General features: G+C 42.0%; 1 protein-coding gene across 1 annotated transcript in view; it reads right to left on the bottom strand.

Moving 5' to 3' along the window:
* Positions 1-13,732, bottom strand: part of PPP2CB (protein phosphatase 2 catalytic subunit beta) — a 31,541-nt gene extending 17,809 nt beyond the window's left edge. Inside the window, exon 1 of the mRNA XM_068532052.1 lies at positions 13,596-13,732. Coding sequence (XP_068388153.1) covers positions 13,596-13,697 — 102 coding nt within the window. The 5' untranslated portion in view covers positions 13,698-13,732. The remainder of the gene's footprint in view (positions 1-13,595) is intronic.
* Between the last annotated feature and the right edge of the window lie 6,498 nt (positions 13,733-20,230).

Genomic DNA, 20,230 nt, shown 5'->3' on the forward strand with positions numbered 1-20,230 from the left:
TCCCCAAGACCAGCCCCAGGTTTGGTGGTGATTCACAAAAGAAGGTCCACACAACTCAGCACGTAGTTGTACTCATGGCTATGATTTATTACAGCAAAAGGACAGAAAGCAAAATCAGCAAAAAAAGGCGCATGGGGCACAGCCCTGAGTAAATCAAGCGCAAGCTTCAAGAGTCCTCTCCCAGTGGAGCCGCAGAGAGTGCGCCTAACACCTGCAGCAACAAGCTGAAACGACACGTGTGAAATCTGTCAGTCACGGGGAAGCTCATTAGAGGCTCTGGGCCCAGGATTTGTAACAGGGAGCTGGTCACATGGATACCCACTGCTTAGCAATTACCAAAATTCCAGACTTCAAAAGAAAAGCACGTGTTCCACATAAATCACATTGTTTGCATAAACAGTTTAGGCACAGTGAGCCACGCTTAATAGGGAATGGTGGGAAGCCTCCCCAAATCCAAGTTTCCAGACACCAAAGACAACCTTGAAATGAGGCCTTTCTACATACAGTGGTCTTAGGACTGCTACACTAACTCTTTTCTGTACACCGCGTAATTCTATATATAATTCTCACGAGTGCTTTTTAATGTGACTTAGCACCCAAAGTTTAATTATCTCTAAGACTCTGACAAGACCAAGTTTAAACTGTGAAGTGAAGGTCTGTGGTGATGGTAAATGCCACCCGGCACAGACACATCCAGGCATAAAGCTTAACAGTTATACCAGCAAGTTTAACACATCGCTGTATACCTATCTATTCAAACTTGCTTCCTTTCTCACCCATTTAAAACATATTCTTTCTTGTTGCTATAAAGTCAAATCTATCTTAGGAAGAGAACTGTGAAAAATAAAACTTTGGGAATGACATTCACATATAATACTTTATTTTTCCTCTACCCACATTTTAAGAATGCAGAATATGAAAATGTCAAGTCTCCCCAGCTTCTCAACAGGTGACATTCTATTTTTATTTTTGTGTTGGTGCCCACTGCCAGAGCCATAATCCCAAAAGGCTACCGTATTTGGTTCTGGCAGAGCCAGTACACAAATTCTTTTCTTTCCCCTCTATTTACACATAAATAATCTGCTATAAACCGTCAGAGGCTACCTCTTAGTCCTATAGGCAAATTCATCTGAAGAAAGCCACAGAACAGAGTGATCTCCAAAACAGATGAGATTAAATGAAGCTCCAAATCCCACAGGGCTAGATTAATATAAGTAGGGTGGCCTGTCCTCCTACCGTTACAAGGTTCTTCCACAAATGAGAACTGACCTTTTTTTTTTTTTTTCAATACAAAGAAACAAACCTTTTCTTTCAGTTCAACCACAGTCAAGAGTCTGTATGCCAAGCAATGTCAAGCTTGGAAACACAAGAATAAATCATATAGTCTGTCGACATTCAGAAAGAATGAACTATATGTATGTACACAGGCCAAGACAGACTGTTTGGTTAAAAAAAAAGATTTTAGTATAACTGTGATCCCATTTTAATGAAAACAATACACCACAAACATCCTCCCTAGCCCCCAAAACCCATGTTTTTTGCACACAGAGAACAAGGCCTGGAAAGCTACCTAATGTTTGCCTCTGAGGCAGGATGGTAATGGACAGGGAAGGTGGGTGCAACAGTGGAGAGCGTTTGCTTTTCCCCTACATTTCTGAGATGTTCAAATTTTTAAAAAACAAATATGTATTATTTTTTCAATCTGAAAAAAATAACTTTTTAAACTTCACAACAAATTCCAGATGGCAATAACTTAATTATAAAAACAACCACAGTGCTATATTCATATAGGGGGATTTTATTCAGCCACAAAAAGGAATGAAGTACTGACACATGCTCAGCATGGAAGAATTGCCAGCCAGACACAAAACATTACATATTACATGATTCCATTCATATACAATGTCTAGAACAGGCAAATCCATAGAGACAGAAAGTAAATCAGTGGCTGCCAGTGGATGGGGGGAAGGGAGAATGAGGAGTGACTGCTAGTGGGCAGAGGGTTTCTTTTCTGGGGTGATGAAAATGTTCTGGAATTATATGGTGGAGATGGTGGCAAAACTTTATGAATATACTAAAACCACTGAATTGTACACTTTATAGGGCAACTTTTATAGTATGTGAATTACATCTCAATTTAAGAATATGAGGAGGGACTTCCCTGGTGGTCCAGTGGTTAAGAACCCGGGCTCCCAACGCAGGGGGCCCGAGTTCGAGCCCTGGTCAGGGAACTAGATCCCGCATGCCGCAACTAAAGATCCTGTGTGCTGCAACTAAGACCCAGCGCAGCCAAATAAATAAATAAATATTAAAAAAATATATATATGCGGAAAAACCCCAAAACTAAATGTGAAATGTTGTTGCAGCTCTCACTTAGCCTTCTTTGAAGATGACAGTGATTTTAATGCCATTTTTCTTAGAAAATCTAAGTTCAGAAATATAGTTTACATAGTCTAAAGTGCAGTGATTGTTTTGGCATTAATTTTATCTTCAATTTCTGGTATTTTGGTTTCCTTTCATCAAAGAGGACTTCATTCACCAAGTCCTTCAGAGCATTTGTCCTGAAAAAACACTGAAGGAAAAATTTCTGCACGATCTTCAAAGCAGAATAAAAGGCATATGTTGCAAATAAAACTACTCCATGTGAAACGTTTATAATGTATCTTCATTTTTTCTATCTACGAACATGATTTTACACATCATATGTAAAGTCGAGAAATGATGAATTGATTTTAAAAGGTCTGTTTTCTAGTCATTAGCAGTAGTTCATGTTAGTCTAGTTTGGTTTAGTTTCTTTACCTGTCTGCTATGAAAGGTTGGCTTAGATAAGCACGGAAAATGATGATTTGTTCAGTCAGTAAAATTGGGTTTTAACCTCATATTCCACTGTAATCATGTCATTCTTTGTTATAGTAGAAACGAGCTACTTTCTATCTATGTCACTGCATTTTGAACTATATCAATGGCCACTAGAGCTGGCACTAACCCTTGCTCAAGAGAAGTTAAAATGAAAGTAATAGTTAAGCTTTTTGGCTGTTAAGACCACCACTTTTAGCTACAAACTATTAAAGAAAAGTAATCGAGAGGTTTTTCTCGACTCAGAAAAATCATTGATTTTTACTAGGATCTTTTTTCTTTTTTTCTTTTTTCAGTATTTATTTATTTGACTGTGCCTGGTCTTAGTTACAGCATGTGGGATCTTTGTTGCGGCATGCGGGATGTTTTAGTTGCGGCATTTGAACTCTTAGTTGCAGCATGTGGCATCTAGTTCCCTGACCAGGGATCAAACCCAGGCCCCCTGCATTGGGAGCGCAGAGTCTCACCCACTGGACCACCAGGGAAGTCCCCATTTTTACCAGGATCTATCAATAATTTTCATTAAGATAGTTTTAGGCATTCAAGAATTTAAGCATGCTATTTCACATTAATGAAGTAAAGTAATATCCTAAAGATACTTGCTTATTTCAACGTTGAGGCCAGGACCCAGGAACATATCCATTAGTCCAATGTAAAATTTACATATATATCTACACAAACCTCAAAATTTTTCTAAGTAGGCACTGTATAATCATCAGCATAAAGATCTGCTAGCACACAATTAGGCTAAATTTCCCTCCCTACTTAGAATATCATCACCAAGGTTCTTCAGTATAAAATAAAGTTTATCAGGTCGAAGAGCCTAAAAAATTTATCTTCCTGAGACTACCAAACAAATGTTAAAAATAGTTCTTGTCACAGAATGTCCTCGACAGTGCCAGACTGGCTCTCCAGGCACACCATCTTTCTAAATCACTGTGCATACTGCTATTGCAGAAACAAATGGCAGAAGCAATCTCTCTACACACGTAAGACGGGTCAAATGTACAAGCAGCTCCAAAGCTGGACTGCTAATTTAAGTTCATGTTAAGAGCTAGTCATCTTCTTGGAAGACATGCCTTAACTATTTTATGCAAACAGTTTTTCTCTAGACAGAAATTAACCTTGAAGGCCAGACATACCATATGATTCATACCCATATTTTTTGTAGCTGTTCTCCAACTGGCATTAGGATGGGTTTTATTTTTGCCACTACCTCAAAACAGGGCTTTTTCCAGTACCACTTTGGTCTTAATTTCAGCTGACTCCTTCACGTTTTAGGCAATCTGAGTTAGAATAGGAATTTAATTTTGAGGGAGAAATCACCCTCACAATGATGTAACTTTCTACAGAAAAATATTTCTAACAGACTCCAAAAAAATCATGTTACTTAAAAAAAAAAACCCTAAAATCTAGCCACAAAGAATTAAACAAAAAGATGATATTTACAATTAGGTTTGACTTTTTATTGTCTCTTATATTCTTTCTATATGCCTGCCCCCAATGCAGGGGACACGGGTTCGAGCCCTGGTCCGGGAAGATCTCACATGTCGCATAGCAACTAAGCCCGTGCGCCACAACTACTGAGCCTGCGCTCTAGAGCCCTCGAGCCACAACTACTGAGGCCACACGCCACAACTACTGAAGCCCGCGTGCTCTAGGGCCCGTGCTCCGCAACAAGAGAAGCCACCGTAATGAGAAGCCCGTGCACCGCGACAAAGAGTAGCCCCCGCTCACCGCAACTAGAGAAAGCCCGCGTGCAGCAACGAGGACCCAACGCAGCCAAAAAAATAAAAAAATAAAAATAAAATTTAAAAAAGATATAATGAAACTGCATTTTTCAGAGTTCTAGAACCACTATATAGGAAACCTCTTTTGAAGTACATTCTCCACAGAGAAGTCATATCAACACATCTACTTATTTTGCATCTTTTTCCAAAAGAAAATAGGAAGACATTTAAAACAAGATAAAATAGCTACTTTTATTTTTAGCTTTTCTTCATTTAATACTCATTGCTAATTTCTGGTCAGGACTTTACACCAGTAGTATCTTAATACAACCGCCCCAGGAGATCAGCAAGTACTATCATCCCTGTCTTAGATAAGGAGGTGCAGAGACTGGCAGCCATCAAGCTGTGGAGCCAGGGTTTGAACTCAGGCTGCCTACTAGAGTTTGTTATAAACAAACACTGCACTTGGCAGGAAAAAGGCGGGCAGAGGTAGGGAAATAAAATGGAACTTTAGACTAAGGTTAAAAGACAGAAAATACACACCACAAAGGTTCACCACAGCTGCTAGAAGGGGGCTGCCGCACTAAGCACTGCTCAGGGGGTAGCGAGGAAGGACTACCGTCACTCTCCTCCAGCCCATCAGCAACCCCATCAAAGGGATGGAGGACAAAGATGAATGACAGGGGATTTTCACTTAAAAAAATCATGCTTAATGGAAAAGTACAAGTATACAAAGAAAGAAGTGGGTAAGATACCAGCTTAAATATACCTCAGAGGTCCTGGAGATGGGTAGTCCAATTTATTTAGGAGCTGAAGTTAAAATAATCTCTCTAGGCAAATTCAGAAAGCTTGCTCAAGTGATTAAGGCTCAAGTGTGACTGAGTAGGGGTACAACATTCTTCTCCAGGAAGACATCTCAAAATTATTAGAGAGTCAAAGGTAAAACCAATTGAACTACCAACTTTGCCCATAACTTCAAGTCTACATCTACTGTTCACAGTGAGGTCAACTGACTCAGCTAATTTCAGAACTGGATATTTCACCTGACACTACAGCCTGAGAGATCAATTTAAAACATATATTCTAAGACATGAAATTATAGTTTATCACACAAGAAAACTGAATGTCGAACTTGAAGCGGTAAGTAAACAATTTGTTTCAGAAACACAAAAATACCCTTTGCTTGGCAGTTCTATTTACAGAACTAAATCCTCTTGAGTCAACATATAGTTATTTACCAGACTCACAGACACAGAAAACAAACTTATGGTTACCAAAGTGGATGGGGGGGGGATAAATTAGGAGTTTGGGATTAACATATACACACTACTATATATAAAATAGATGAACAACAAGGACCTACTGTACAGCACAGGGAACTATACTCAATATCTTGTAATAACCTTTAATACAAGAGAGAATCTGAAGAAGAATATATATATATATATATATATATATATATGTAAAACTGAATCACCTGACCCTGAAACAAGATGGAGGAGTAGAAAGACATGCTCTCACTCCCTCTTGTGAGAACACCAGAATCACAACTAGCTGCTGGACAATCATCGACAGGAAGACACTGGAACTCACCAAAAAAGATACCCCACATCCAAAGACAAAGGAGAAGCCACAATGAGACGGTAGGAGGGGCGTAATCGCAGTAGAATCAAATCCCATAACTGCTGGGTGGGTGACTCACGGACTGGAGAGCACTTATACCACAGAAGTCCACCCACTGGAGTGAAGGTTCTGAGTCCCACGTCAGGCTTCCGAAGCTGGGGGTCCAGCAACGGGAGGAGGAATTCCTAGAGAATCAGACTTTGAAGGCTAGCGGGATTTGATTGCAGGACTTTCACGGGACTGGGGGAAACAGAGACTCCACTCTTAGCGGGCACACACAAAGTGGTGTGTGCATCGGGACCCGGGGGAAGGAGCAGTGACCCCAGGGTAGACTGAACCAGACCCAGCTGCTAGTGTTGGAGGGTCTCCTGCAGACACAGGGGGTTGCTGCGGCTGTGAGGACAAGGAAACTGGCAGCAGAGATTCTGGGAAGTGCTCCTTGGCAGGAGCCCTCCCAGAGTCCACCATTAGCCCCACAAAAGAGCCCAGGTAGGCTCCAGTGTTGGGTTGCCTCAGGCCAAACAACCAACAGGGAGGGAACCCAGCCCCACCCATCAGCAGTCAAGCGGATTAAAGTTTTACTGAGCTCTGCCCACCAGAGCAACAGCCAGCTCTACCCACCACCACTCCCTCCCATCAGGAAACTTGCACAAGCCTCTTAGATAGCCTCATCCACCAGAGGGCAGACAGCAGAAGCAAGAAAAACTACAATCCTGCAGCCTCTGGAACAAAAACCACATTCACAGAAAGACAGACAAGATGAAAAGGCAGAGGACTATGTACCAGATGAAAGAACAAGATAAAACCCCAGAAAAACAGCTAAATGAAGGGAGATAAGCAACCTTCCAGAAAAAGAATTCAGAATAATGATAGTGAAGATGATCCAGGACCTCGGAAAAAGAATGGAGGCAAAGATCAAGAAGATGCAAGAAATGTTTAACAAAGACCTAGAAGAATTAAAGAACAAACAAACAGAGATGAACAATACAATAACTGAAATGAAAAATAAACTAGAAGGAATCAACAGCAGAATAACTGAGGCAGAAGAACGGATAAGTGACCTGGAAGACAGAATGGTAGAATTCACTGTTGAGGAACAGAATAAAGAAAAAAGAATGAAAAGAAATGAAGACAGCCTAAGAGACCACTGGGACAACATGAAACGCAACAACATTCGCATTATAGTGGTTCCAAAAGGAGAAGAGAGAGAGAAAGGACCTGAGAAAATATTTGAAGAGATTACAGTCGAAAACTTCCCTAACATGGGATAGGAAATAGCCACCCAAGTCCAGGAAGCACAGCGAATCCCATACAGGATAAACCCAAGGAGAAACACGCCAAGACACATAGTAATCAAACTGGCAAAAATTAAAGACAAAGAAAAATTATTGAAAGCAGCAAGGGAAAAACACGACAAGTAACATACAAGGGAACTCCCATAAGGTTAACAGCTAATTTCTCAGCAGAAACTCTACAAGCCAGAAGGGAGTGGCATGACATACTTAGAGTGATGAAAGGGAAGAAACTGCAACCAAGATTACTCTACCTGGCGAGGATCTCATTCAGGTTTGATGGAAAAATCAAAAGCTTTACAGACAGGCAAAAGCTAAGAGAATTCAGCACCACCAAACCAGCTCTACAACAAAGGCTAAAGGAACTTCTCTAAGTGGGAAACACAAGAGAAGAAAAGGACCTACAGAAACAAACCCAAAACAATTAAGAAAATGGTCATAGGAACATGCATATCAATAATTACCTTAAACGTGAATGGATTAAATGCTCCAAAACACACAGGCTTGCTGAATGGATACAAAAACAAGACCCATCTATATGCTGTCTACAAGAGACCCACTTCAGACCTAGGGACACATACAAACTGAAAGTGAGGGGATGGAAAAAGATATTCCATGCAAATGGAAATCAATGGAAGGCTGGAGTAGCAATCCTCATATCAGATAAAACAGACTTTAAAATAAAGAATGTTACAGGAGACAAGGAAGGACACTACATAATGATCAAGGGATCAATCCAAGAAGAAGATATAACAATTATAAATATATATACATCCAACATAGAAAGCACCTCAATATAGAAGGCAAATGCTAACAGCCATAAAAGAGGAAATCGACAGTAACACAATAATAGTGGGGGACTTTAACACCTCACTTACACCAATGGACAGATCATCCAAAATGAAAATAAATAAGGAAACAGAAGCTTTAAATGACACAATAGACCAGATAGATTTAATTGATATATACAGGACATTCCATCCAAAAACAGCAGATTACACTTTCTTCTCAAGTGCGCATGGAACATTCTCCAGGATAGATCAAACCTTGGGTCACAAATAAAGCCTCAGTAAATTTAAGAAAATTGAAATCATATCAAGCATCTTTTCTGACCACAACGCTATGAGATTAGAAATGAATTACAGGAAAAAAAACGTAAAGAAGACAAACACATGGAGGCTAAACAATACGTTACTAAATAACCAAGAGATCACTGAAGAAATCAAAGAGGAAATCAAAAAATACCTAGAGACAAATGACAATGAAAACACAATGATCCAAAACTTATGGGATGCAGCAAAAGCAGTTCTAAGAGGGAAGTTTATAGCTATACAAGCCTACCTCAAGAAACAAGAAAAATCTCAAGTAAGCAATCTAACCTTACACCTAAAGGAACTAGAGAAAAAAGAACAAACAAAACCCAAAGTTAGGGCTTCCCTTGTGGCACAGTGGTTGAGAATCTGCCTGCCAGTGCAGGGGACACAGGTTCCAGCCCTGGTCTGGGAAGATCCCACATGCCGTGGAGCAACTGGGCCTGTGAGCCACAACTACTGAGCCTGCATGTCTGGAGCCTGTGCTCCGCAACAAGAGAGGCCGCGATAGTGAGAGGCCCGCGCACTGCGATGAAGAGTGGCCCCCGCTCGTCGCAACTAGAGAAAGCCCTCGCACAGAAACGAAGACCCAACACAGCCATAAATAAATAAATAAACAAAAAAACAAAAAACCCCAAAGTTAGCAGAAGGAAAGAAATCATAAAGATCAGAGTAGAAATGAATGAAATAGAAACAAAGGAAACAATAGCAAAGATCAATAAAACTAAAAGCTGGTTCTTTGAGAAGATAAACAAAATTGATAAACCATTAGCCAGACTCATCAAGAAAAAGAGGGAGAGTACTCAAATCAATAAAATTAGAAATGAAAAAGGAGAAGTTACAACAGACACCTCAGAAATACAAAGCATCCTAAGAGACTACTACAAGCAACTGTATGCCAATAAAATGGACAACCTGGAAGAAATGGACAAATTCTTAGAAAGGTATAACCTTCCAAGACTGAACCAGGAAGAAACAGAAAATATGAACAGACCAATCACAAGTAATGAAATTGACACTGTGGTTAAAAATCTTCCAACAAATAAAAGTCCAGGACTAGATGGCTTCACAGGTGAATTCTATCAAACATTTAGAGAAGAGCTAACACCCATCCTTCTCAAACTCTTCCAAAAAATTGCAGAGGAAGGAACACTCCCAAACTCATTCTATGAGGCCACCCTCACCCTGATACCAAAACCAGACAAAGATACTACAAAAAAAGAAAATTACAGACCAATATCACTGATGAATATAGATGCAAAAATCCTCAACAAAATACCAGCAAACAGAATCCAACAACAGATTAAAAGGATCATACACCACGATCAAGTGGGATTTATCGCAGGGATGCAAGGATTCTTCAATATACACAAATCAATCAATGTGATACACCATATTAACAAATTGAAGAATAAAAACCACGTGATCATCTCAATAGATGCAGAAAAAGCTTTTGACAAAATTCAACACCCATTTATGATAAAAACTCTCCAGAAAGTGGGCATAGAGGGAACCTACCTCAACATAATAAAAGCCAGATACGACAAACCCACAGCAAACATCATTCTCAATTGTGAAAAACTGAAAGCACTTCCTCTAAGATCAGGAAAAAGCAAGGATGTCCACTCTCATCACTATTATTCAACATAGTCTTGGAAGTCCTAGCCACGGAAATCAGAGAAGATAAAGAAATAAAAGGAATCCAAATTGGAAAAGAAGAAGTAAAACTGTCACTGTTTGCAGATGACATGATACTAGAGAATACACAGAGAATCCTAAAGATGCCACCAGAAAACTACTAGAGCTAATCAATGAATTTGGTAAAGTTGCAGGATACAAAATTAATACACAGAAATCTCTTGCATTCCTATACACTAATGATGAAAAATCTGAAAGAGAAATTAAGGAAACACTCCCATTTACCATTGCAACAAAAAGAATAAAATACCTAGGAATAAACCTACCTAGGGAGACAAAACACCTGTATGCAGAAAACTGTAAGACACTGATGAAAGAAATTAAAGATGATACCAACAGATGGAGAGATATACCATGTTCTTGGATTGGAAGGATCAATATTGTTGATATTTGTCCCAAAGCAATCTACAGATTCAATGCAATCTCTATCAAATTACCAATGGCATTTTTTACAGAACTAGAACAAAAAAATCTTAAAGTTTGTATGGAGACACAAAAGACCCTGAATAGCCAAAGCAGTCGTGAGGGAAAAAAATGGAGCTGGAGGATTCAGACTCCCGGACTTCAGACTATATATACTACAAAGGTACAGTAATCAAGACAATACGGTACTGGCACAAAAACAGAAACATAGATCAATGGAACAAGATAGAAAGACCAGGGATAAACCCACACACCTATGGTCAACTAATCTATGACAAAGGAGGCAAAGATATACAATGGAGAAAAGACAGTCTCTTCAATAAGTGGTGCCGGGAAAACTGGACAGCTACATGTAAAAGAATGAAGTTAGAACATTCCCTAACACCATACACAAAAATAAACTCAAAATGGATTAGAGACCTAAATGTAAGACCGGACACTATAAAACTCTTAGAGGAAAACATAGGAAGAACACTCTCTGACATAAATCACAGCAAGATCTTTTTTGATCCACCTCCTAGAGTAATGGAAATAAAAACAAAAATAAACAAATGGGACCTAATGAAACTTCAGAGCTTTTGCACAGCAAAGGAAACCATAAACAAGACGAAAAGACAACCCTCAGAATCGGAGAAAATATTTGGAAACGAATCAACAGACAAAGGATTAATCTCCAAAATATATAAACAGCTCATACAGCTCAATATTAAAAAAATAAACCCAATCCAAAAATGGGCAGAAGACCTGAATAGACATTTCTCCAAAGAAGACATACAGATGGCCAAGAAGCACATGAAAAGCTGCTCAACATCACTAATTAGTAGAGAAATGCAAATCAAACTACAGTGAGGTATCACCTCACACCAGTTAGAATGGGCATCATCAGAAAATCTACAAACAGCAAATGCTGGAGAGGGTGTGGAGAAAAGGGAACCCTCTTGCACTGTTGGTGGCAATGTAAATTGATACAGCCACTATGGAGAACAGTATGGAGGTTCCTTAAAAAAACTAAAAATAGAATTACCATATGATCCAGCAATCCCACTACTGGGCATATACCCAGAGAAAACCATAATTCAAAAAGACACATGCACCCCAATGTTCATTGCAGCACTATTTACAATAGCCAGGTCATGGAAGCAACCTAAATGCCCATCAACAGATGAATGGATAAAGAAGATGTGGTACATATATACAATGGAATATTACTCAGCCATAAAAAGGAACGAAAGTGGGTCATTTGTAGAGACGTGGATGCATCCCGAGACTGTCATACAGAGTGAAGTAAGTCAGAAAAACAAATATCGTATATTAACGCATATATGTGGAATCTAGAAAAATGGTACAGATGAACCGGTTTGCAGGGCAGAAACTGAGACACAGATGTAGAGAACAAATGTATGGACACCACGGGCGGAAAGCGGTGGGGTGGGGGGGGCGGGGGATGGAGGTGGTGGTGTGATGAATTGGGCGATTGGGATTAATATGTATACAGTGATATGTATAAAATGGATGTCTAATAAGAACCTGCTGTATAAAAAAATAAAATAAAATTCAAAAATAAACTGAATCACTTTGCTGTACACTTGAAACTAACACATTGTAAATTAAGTATACTTCAAAAAAAGTTATTTAATACATAAAGACCCTAAGCAACATTACACTTAGTTAAAAAACACTATACTAACTACTTAATATTAGCTATTACTCCTCCATTCCTAAGATGCTTAATTTTAAGGGTACCCTATAAATAATAATGACAAAATCTTTCTTTCTTTAGTGTTTTTCTGAGGCATCCTGACTTCCAAACACAATCATGAAGAAAGTCTTACGGATTCTGGCTTAAAAAAAACCCCAAAAAACCCCAAAACATTAAAGAATAAATAACTTCGTTACTCCTTCACATGGGACCTTTTTACATAAAAATTTAGTCCAAACTACATAAAAGATGAATGAGAAAAGTAAGATGTAAAGTCCGAAATAATTACAGTGGTTAAAAAAACAATGCACACAGAATTCAGAAAGTTGTCTCAGATCACACAATCAAGAGCAACTGTAAACAGTAAACCACCTGCATATTTTATTACTTTCTGGAAATGAAAAAAACCTTACATATAATAGAAATAACTTTCTGAAAAGTGCTAGCCTGCACGAAAAACACATACCCCATTAATCATTTCAGGCAAGCACTGTTACCAAACTTAAGACTTGCCGTCTTGTTTCTGAAAATCAACAATTTTTTGCTTCCAAAGAGCCTCTCAACGTGAAGACCAGTCACCATCTGTCTCAACTAAAGGCAACTTCTATTTTAAAAATCACAGTCTGTCATCACACCCACCTCTCTACAAACAAATGCTTGACGCATACCAATTTACTGATTCTTGATGGGCCCGAGTCACCTGAGAAAAAGCCTGGGTATATTACCGAGCGCGTTGATAGTCACAACACCCAGGTTCGTTTTCGGTGCATTTTCAATTTCGAGACCGCACGAGATTCATCTGCCGGCCAGCTAAAGCGCCGGGATTGCTAGTCCGCACGGGAAATGCTGAAGTGTCAGCAATCTCCCCAGAAGAGCGTCAGCGACCCCAGTCACACTCAGGGCGTGGATTCCGGGTGCCACAATGCCCCCGCCCACCTACCCGGGACCCCACAGGCCAGGACTGGGAGAGTCCGGTCCGGACCGTGGGCTAGGTCCCCGGGGGTCCTGGAAGGGCCCGACCCGAATCGGGGGAGAATGCCCAAGCCGGAGACGCAGCCCTGCGGGTCCCCGGACCGGCGCGCCGGGCACAGGGCTGGCATCCCGGGAGGGAAGGGGAAGGGGGGAGGGGGAGGAGGAGGAGGAACGAGGTCCCCGCCCGCATCTCGCCCCTTTTCTCTCTTACCTTTTCGCACAGCGTCCGCACCTGGTTCTCGTTCAGTTGTTTACACTCGTTCAGCTGCTCGACCCACTGGTCCAGCTCCTTGGTGAACGCCTTGTCGTCCATAGTGGCCCGAGCCCCTCCCCCGCTGCCTCCCGCCCCCCTCCCCGCCCCCGCGCGCCCCAGCCCCGGGCGCCGCTCCCCTCGCCCGGCGCCGCCGCCGCCGCCGCCAGCTCCCAGCGAGAGGGGAAGGAGCCGGGGAGCGCGACCCCGCGCCCCGCCCAAGCCCCGCGGGCGGCTCCGGGCACACGGTCTCCGGGAGACCCCTGCCCGCCCTGGCCCGTCAGGCCGCGCGCCCCAGGAGTCGGTGAAGTGCGCGGGGAGGTGCGGGGCTTCCGCGGAGCTCCCGCCGGACGATGAGCACCTGCCGCCGCCGCCTCCCGCCCGCCGGCCGCTCCCGGTTCCCTTGCCCCTTCTCTCTAGCTCTTTCTCTCCCCTCCCTCCGGGTGTCCGTCATCGCCCGGGCATTTCCGCCGGGAAAAGGCGAGCAGGCGGCGCCGCCGGGGCCCGGGACGCGGGGAGGGGTGCAGCGCCCCCGTGTGGCTCGGCGGAGAAACGGGCCGAGGGGCCGAGGGTCGCGCCGCTTTCTCGCTCTTCCTTTTGTATCATCCTTTTCCACTTCGGGTCCGGACCAAGCGCTCCAGGTTCTTCCTTCACATCCTTTTCTCTGGGAATTCTGTCCCCACCTTACTCTCCTGCAGTGCTTTCTCTTTTTTCTCTCTCTCTCTTTTTTTTTTTTTTTTAGCGCTCTGAGGAGGGAATTGGTAAGCTTGTGTCTCTCCTCGACCACATAGACCCCAGAGGCTAGCACTCTCCTATAGCAGGCATTCCGTATCTATTAAATAAATAAATAAATAAATTCTTTCCGGTCTTAGCTCTGTCATTAGTTACCTGTGGGGCACTGACATCTCGAATCCTCCCTTTCAGCATCAGAAAGACGAGCCGATTGCTCTGTGGTATCAATGTGTCCCTTCCAACTCCAGCATTCTTCACCGCGTTTATGCAGTGTTTACTGAATTCTGATGATTTGTTCATTCAACGAACATTTATCGAGCAACTGCTAACTGCCAGATCCCCTGGAGCGCAGGTGCTAACCAAGCATACTTCCTCTATCAGGATGTTGCCTGAACCCAAGTGGCAAGCAACATCCTGTATCAGAAGGCAAGGGCTCCCTCTTGGCATTGCCAGCCTCCTAGCCGTGTCCTTGGACAATCACCGGATCGCCCCCAGCCTCAGATTCCTCATTTGTTAAAAGGGCGCGGTAAGGCCTATCTTTTAAGTTGTGATGATTAAATTCTACAAGTGCTTATCCAATAGTACAGTATGGGAGCCGTGTTCGTTGCCTAATCCTTCCTAGGCAACAGCTACCAAAAGCTTTAGAAAGGTGACATTCGAACTGAATTTTGAACCTTCTCCCCAGGCAAAACCTTGAAGTTGCCTGGAGAAGAGGACAGAAACTTTTTTTTGGAGGGTGGCAGAGGACAAATGTGTGAAAGACCGTGGTCAGTTTGGAAAGCTATAAATACTCCTAGCAACAGAAATAAGTCATAAGTGGGAAACAAGGTTGGAAGAGCTCCTGTTCTCAAATGACCTGTAAATAGCAGCAAACCAACTGAAGGACAGCACATGAAAAGATGGTGAAACAGTACTGAACAGAAGGGGTATGTGCATGATTGCAACAGATTTGCAGTCTCTGAGGAGGTTAGTCTGTAAATGTTGAAAGGAGGCTGCATCTCAGCTAAACCTGGAAAGCTCAGAATGAGAATGAGAGGATGAATGGTATTTCTGGAGTTCCTACAGAGGATGGACTGAGAACAGAAAGTATACCTTGAGGAGAAATGGGAACTACGAATAGTGTTGAGGGAGGGAGGTCCTTGACATAGAAGCAAATGTGTTTGGGATTAATGTGCAAGAACGCTCTTAGAGCTGGGAGTAGAGACGTGAGTTTGCGAGAATAGGGCTTCTGAAATGTTTAGTCAGGTTATGCTGTAGAGCAAATAAGAATGCTCTTTTGAGTGCTTCTTAGCTGCTAAGTGTTTCGAATGTATTTAGTACTTCAATAATCCTATGACCCAGGGGCTGTTGTTACCCTCCATTTTACAGATGAGGAAACAGAAACGTAGAGGTTTAAAAATGCGTTCGCGTCACACAGATAGTAACTGGTGGACTAAGGATTAATGCCCAAGTCTGTCTGACTTCCACTCTTGTCATTTGTGTTATGTGACCTCTGCAGTCTGGACGGCAGTAAGGAAAGCTGGAGGTTTCTTGGTGATTATAATATCAGTTTTCACTATTTTGGTTATGAAGCCATCTTAATTAAAAATAAAAACTATAATTCTTAAAATCTTTCTTTCTTCACTCTTTGCTTCTGTTGTGTATGTATGTATATGTGGTGTGTTTTCTCCTGTGGAACATAACCATTATTCTCCAATCCCTGCTAATCGCCTGTCATGCAACGCTGCATTTAATCTTAGGTTTGCAGACCAGATCTAAATTTCTTTGTTTTCAAAGAAACAACCAAAAGTGTTTGTATTTTTGTTTTGTTTACCTCTTCCCTTCTGGTCACAGAATTCTGAAATCATTAATTCCAGCAAACCCTTTGCCTTAAAATTACATTTTAGATTTTGTTCCTACAAAATTGTCTGGGTTATTTTAAAATATGTAAACACTGAGGGACTTCCCTGGTGGCGCAGTGGTTAAGAATCCGCCTGCCAATGCAGGGGACACGGGTTTGAGCCCTGGTCTGGGAAGTTCTCACATGCCGCGGAGCAACTAAGCCCGTGCACCACAACTACTGAGCCTGTGCTCTAGAGCCCGCGAGCCACAACTACTGAGCCCACGTGCCACAACTACTGAAGCCCACGCGCCTAGAGCCCTTGCTCCCCAACAAGAGAAGCCACTGCAATGAGAAGCCCATGCACCACAACGAAGAGTAGCCCCCACTCGCCACAACTAGGGAAAGCCTGCACACAGCAACGAAGACCCAACGCAGCCATAAATAAATAAATAAATTTATTTTTTTTAAAAAAGCGCCTATTTACCTAAAAAAAAAAAAAGAAAAAAAAAGAAATTGATATATGGAACTCTGCATCAGAACCTCAATCAATAATGATGAGATTTAAAAAGACAAAGTCAATTTGGAAATGCTTTCTTTGAATTTAAAAACTACAAATCACTGTTAATAAAAAGATCATAGTAGGTGTTCTCACCCTACTGCTCAAGAAACATGGTTCTAAAAAAACCTTTTCAAAAGTATCAAAAAAGACTTTTTTTTTTCTTTTGGCTGCACCGAGCGGCTTGCAGGATTTTAGTTCCAGACCAGAGATTGAACCCGGGCCCCGGCAGTGAGAGCAAGGAGTCCTAACCACTGGACCGCCAGGGAATTCCGAGATGGAATTATCTGAAGATAAAGGAATCAGTGCAGATGTGATGTTCAATATTTTGTCCTTTTTTGTGGTTGCCCTCAAGAGGCTTGGTTCAAATTCCCTAGCACAGTGGAGTTCTTCATCTTTACACGTTTTATACCTGGCTATTTTTTTTTTTAATTAAGGTATAATTAGCATAGAACATTATATTGTTTCAGGTGTACAACATGATTTGATACTTGTATATATTGTGGAATGATCACTACAAGTCTGTTACCTAACCAAATTTGGGTCCTCTCACCCACACGCTATAAAGCCAACCTACCGACACCAGGTTGTGGTAAAGGAAGGTGTGTGCAGTGTTTACTGCAGGGCCAAGCAAGGAGTCCAGGCAGCTAGTGCTCAGAACACGTAAACTCTCTGATCGGTTTCAGGGAGGCTTTTTTTTTTTTTTTTTGCCATGTGGGATCTTAGTTCCTGACCAGGGATCAAACCCATGCCCCTTGCAGTGGAAGCACAGAGTCCTAACCACTGGACCACCAGGGAATTCGCCAGGGTGGCATTTTTTAAAGGCCAGGTGAGGGAGGGGAGTTGCAGGGTATGTGATCAGCTCGTGCACAGTACTCTGGTTGATGGTGAGGTAACAGGGTGGTGTCACAGGGGTTAACATTATCAATCAATACTCAGACTCCAATAGGTTTGGGGCTATGTTCTCATGGTCATCAAGTAGTTAACTTCTTCCATGTGGTGGGGTTTTAGCATCTGTAAAACAACTTGGGAAATGTGCATCAGATACTGCTATCCAGGTACTTCAGAGAGGAGGTAAAGCAGAAGACAAGGGGGAGGGGTCTGTCCCAGGAAGGCCCCAGAGGGTCCTGCTTGATTACAAGTCTAGTTAACATCTATCACCACATGAAGCTACAAATTTTTTTTCTTGTAACGAGAACTTTCAAGAACTACCCTTAGCAACTTTCAAATACGCAGTATAGTGTAAGTAACTATAGTCACTATGCTATATATTATATCCCCAGGATTTAATTATTTTATAACTGGAAGTTTGTATCTTTTGATCCTCTTCACCCCTTTCGTTCACCCAATACCTAGCTATTCTATATTGCGTGTCTGACAACGCCAACACTGCTAATTCTTAAGTGACTAAAGATGTTTCTCTTGCTTCTGCTGACCTTACTCATAGTGGCTTGAACAGATTTGGTGGAAGTACCGTTTGCCTTCCTTGGGAGGCTTTCCTCTAGAAAGTTTGCTTCTATATCTCTGGTAGCCTTAACCCAGTACCACTTCAGCAAGAGTTTTGGCTCAGAATGAGAGTGTCAGTTCCCCCACCTCACTGCTGTTTCAAGGTTCAGAGTCCCTCTAGCAGCATGTCTTTAGGAATCCAGCCTCAGCCAGCTCACTCATCTGGCAGCCATCCTGTTCAGTCAGGCTCCCTGCTGGTTCACCTCAGGCCTTGGCTCTTGGCCTCGTGGCCTCAGTTTCCAGCTGTTTTGTCCTTAGCATCCAGTTCTTCTCAAACCTTCAGATGGCTCAAGCCCCAGATTCTTTCCACTCTGGCCCCAGGTTTTCTCATTCTGGACTAAATTCACACTAGTTTATTTTTTTGGAAATCTATGGAGACCTATCCTACTTTTGCAAGACCATTGAAGCCTCAGAAAAATGTGTACTGTCCTGGGTCTGGTTCTTTTGGAGCAGAAGTTCCCTTAGACATTTATAAAACTGGAACTGAAAGACCTGTTTTATCTTTTTTTTTAAATAAATTAATTAATTTTTGGCTGTGTTGGGTCTTCGTTGCTGTGTGTGGGCTTTCTCTAGTTGCAGCGAGCGGGGGCTACTCTTCATTGTGGTGCACGGGCTTCTCACCGCGGTGGCTTCTCTTGTTTTGGAGCACAGGCTCTGGGTGCACAGGCTTCAGTAGTTGCAGCACACGGGCTCAGTAGTTGCAGCATGTGGGCCCTACCTAGGGCATGCAGGCTTCAGTAGGTGTGGCGCAGGCTTAGTTGCTCCACAGCATGTGGGATCTTCCTGGACCAGGGCTCGAACTCACGTCCCCTGCATTGGCAGGCGGATCCTTAACCACTGCGCCACCAGGGAAGCCCTGAAAGACCTGTTTTTGTTTATTTTTGGCTGCGTTGGGTCTTCGTTGCTGCGCGCAGGCTTTCTCTAGTTGTGGCAAGCAGGGGCTACTCTTTGTTGCTGTGCGCGGGCTTCTCATTGCGGTGGCTTCTCTTGTTGTGGAGCACAGGCTCTAGGCTCATGGGCTCAGTAGTTGCGGCACGTGGGCTCTAGAGCACAGGCTCAGCAGTTGTGGCGCACGGGCTTAGGTGCTCCGCGGCATGTGGGATCTTAGTTCCCTGACAACGGAGCGAACCTGCGTCCCCTGCACTGGAAGGCGGATTCATTACCACTGGACCACCAGGGAAGTCCCTCATATGATTTTTTTTTTAAACAATTAGTGAGATTGAGAAATTTTTCAATTTTTTTTGACATTTATACTGTGTATGTGAATTGTGTTCACCATTTTACTAGCTTTTTCACACCCTTATTATTTACAGGCTGCTTGATATACGTTTCAAATATTTTACAGTGTGTTACATGGATTTTGTATTTGTTTGTAAGAGTCTTTCCATATAGAAGTTTAAATTTTTTTTTCCTAACAAGAGTATTTACTGTCAGGCAGTATTCTAAGTACTTACATTATTGCCTCGATTATTCGCTTCACTACAACCCTATGAAGTAGGTGCTATTATTAGAGTTCCAATTAATTAACTGAGGATACTGAGGTAGAGAAAATAAGTGACTGGCCCAAGTTCATTCATTTGGAGCTGGGAAATGAAGCCAGGTAGTCAGAGCCGATGGTCTCCAACTTCTGTAATACTCTGCCACCCATCCTGTCAATAACTTTGCTTAAGGCTGTTTAAAAAGTCTCCTCTGCCCCAAGATTACATGGATATCTTATTATGTATTTTACAGACATACATAAATGACATATAGAATTTACTGTAAATTTTATACTAATATTCCCTTGCAATACAATTTATTTGGGCAACTTTTATGTTGTGGTAAAATATAATATTTACATTTTAACCATTTTTAAGCATATGATTCAATAGCATTAGGAACATTCACAATGTTGAGCAACTCTCACCGCTACTATTTCCAGGACTTCTTCATCATCCCAAACAGAAACTTGGTACCCATTTAAACAATAATTGCCAGTTC

The sequence above is a fragment of the Eschrichtius robustus genome, chromosome 21, assembly GCF_028021215.1.
Source record: "Eschrichtius robustus isolate mEscRob2 chromosome 21, mEscRob2.pri, whole genome shotgun sequence".
NCBI lineage: Eukaryota > Metazoa > Chordata > Mammalia > Artiodactyla > Eschrichtiidae > Eschrichtius > Eschrichtius robustus.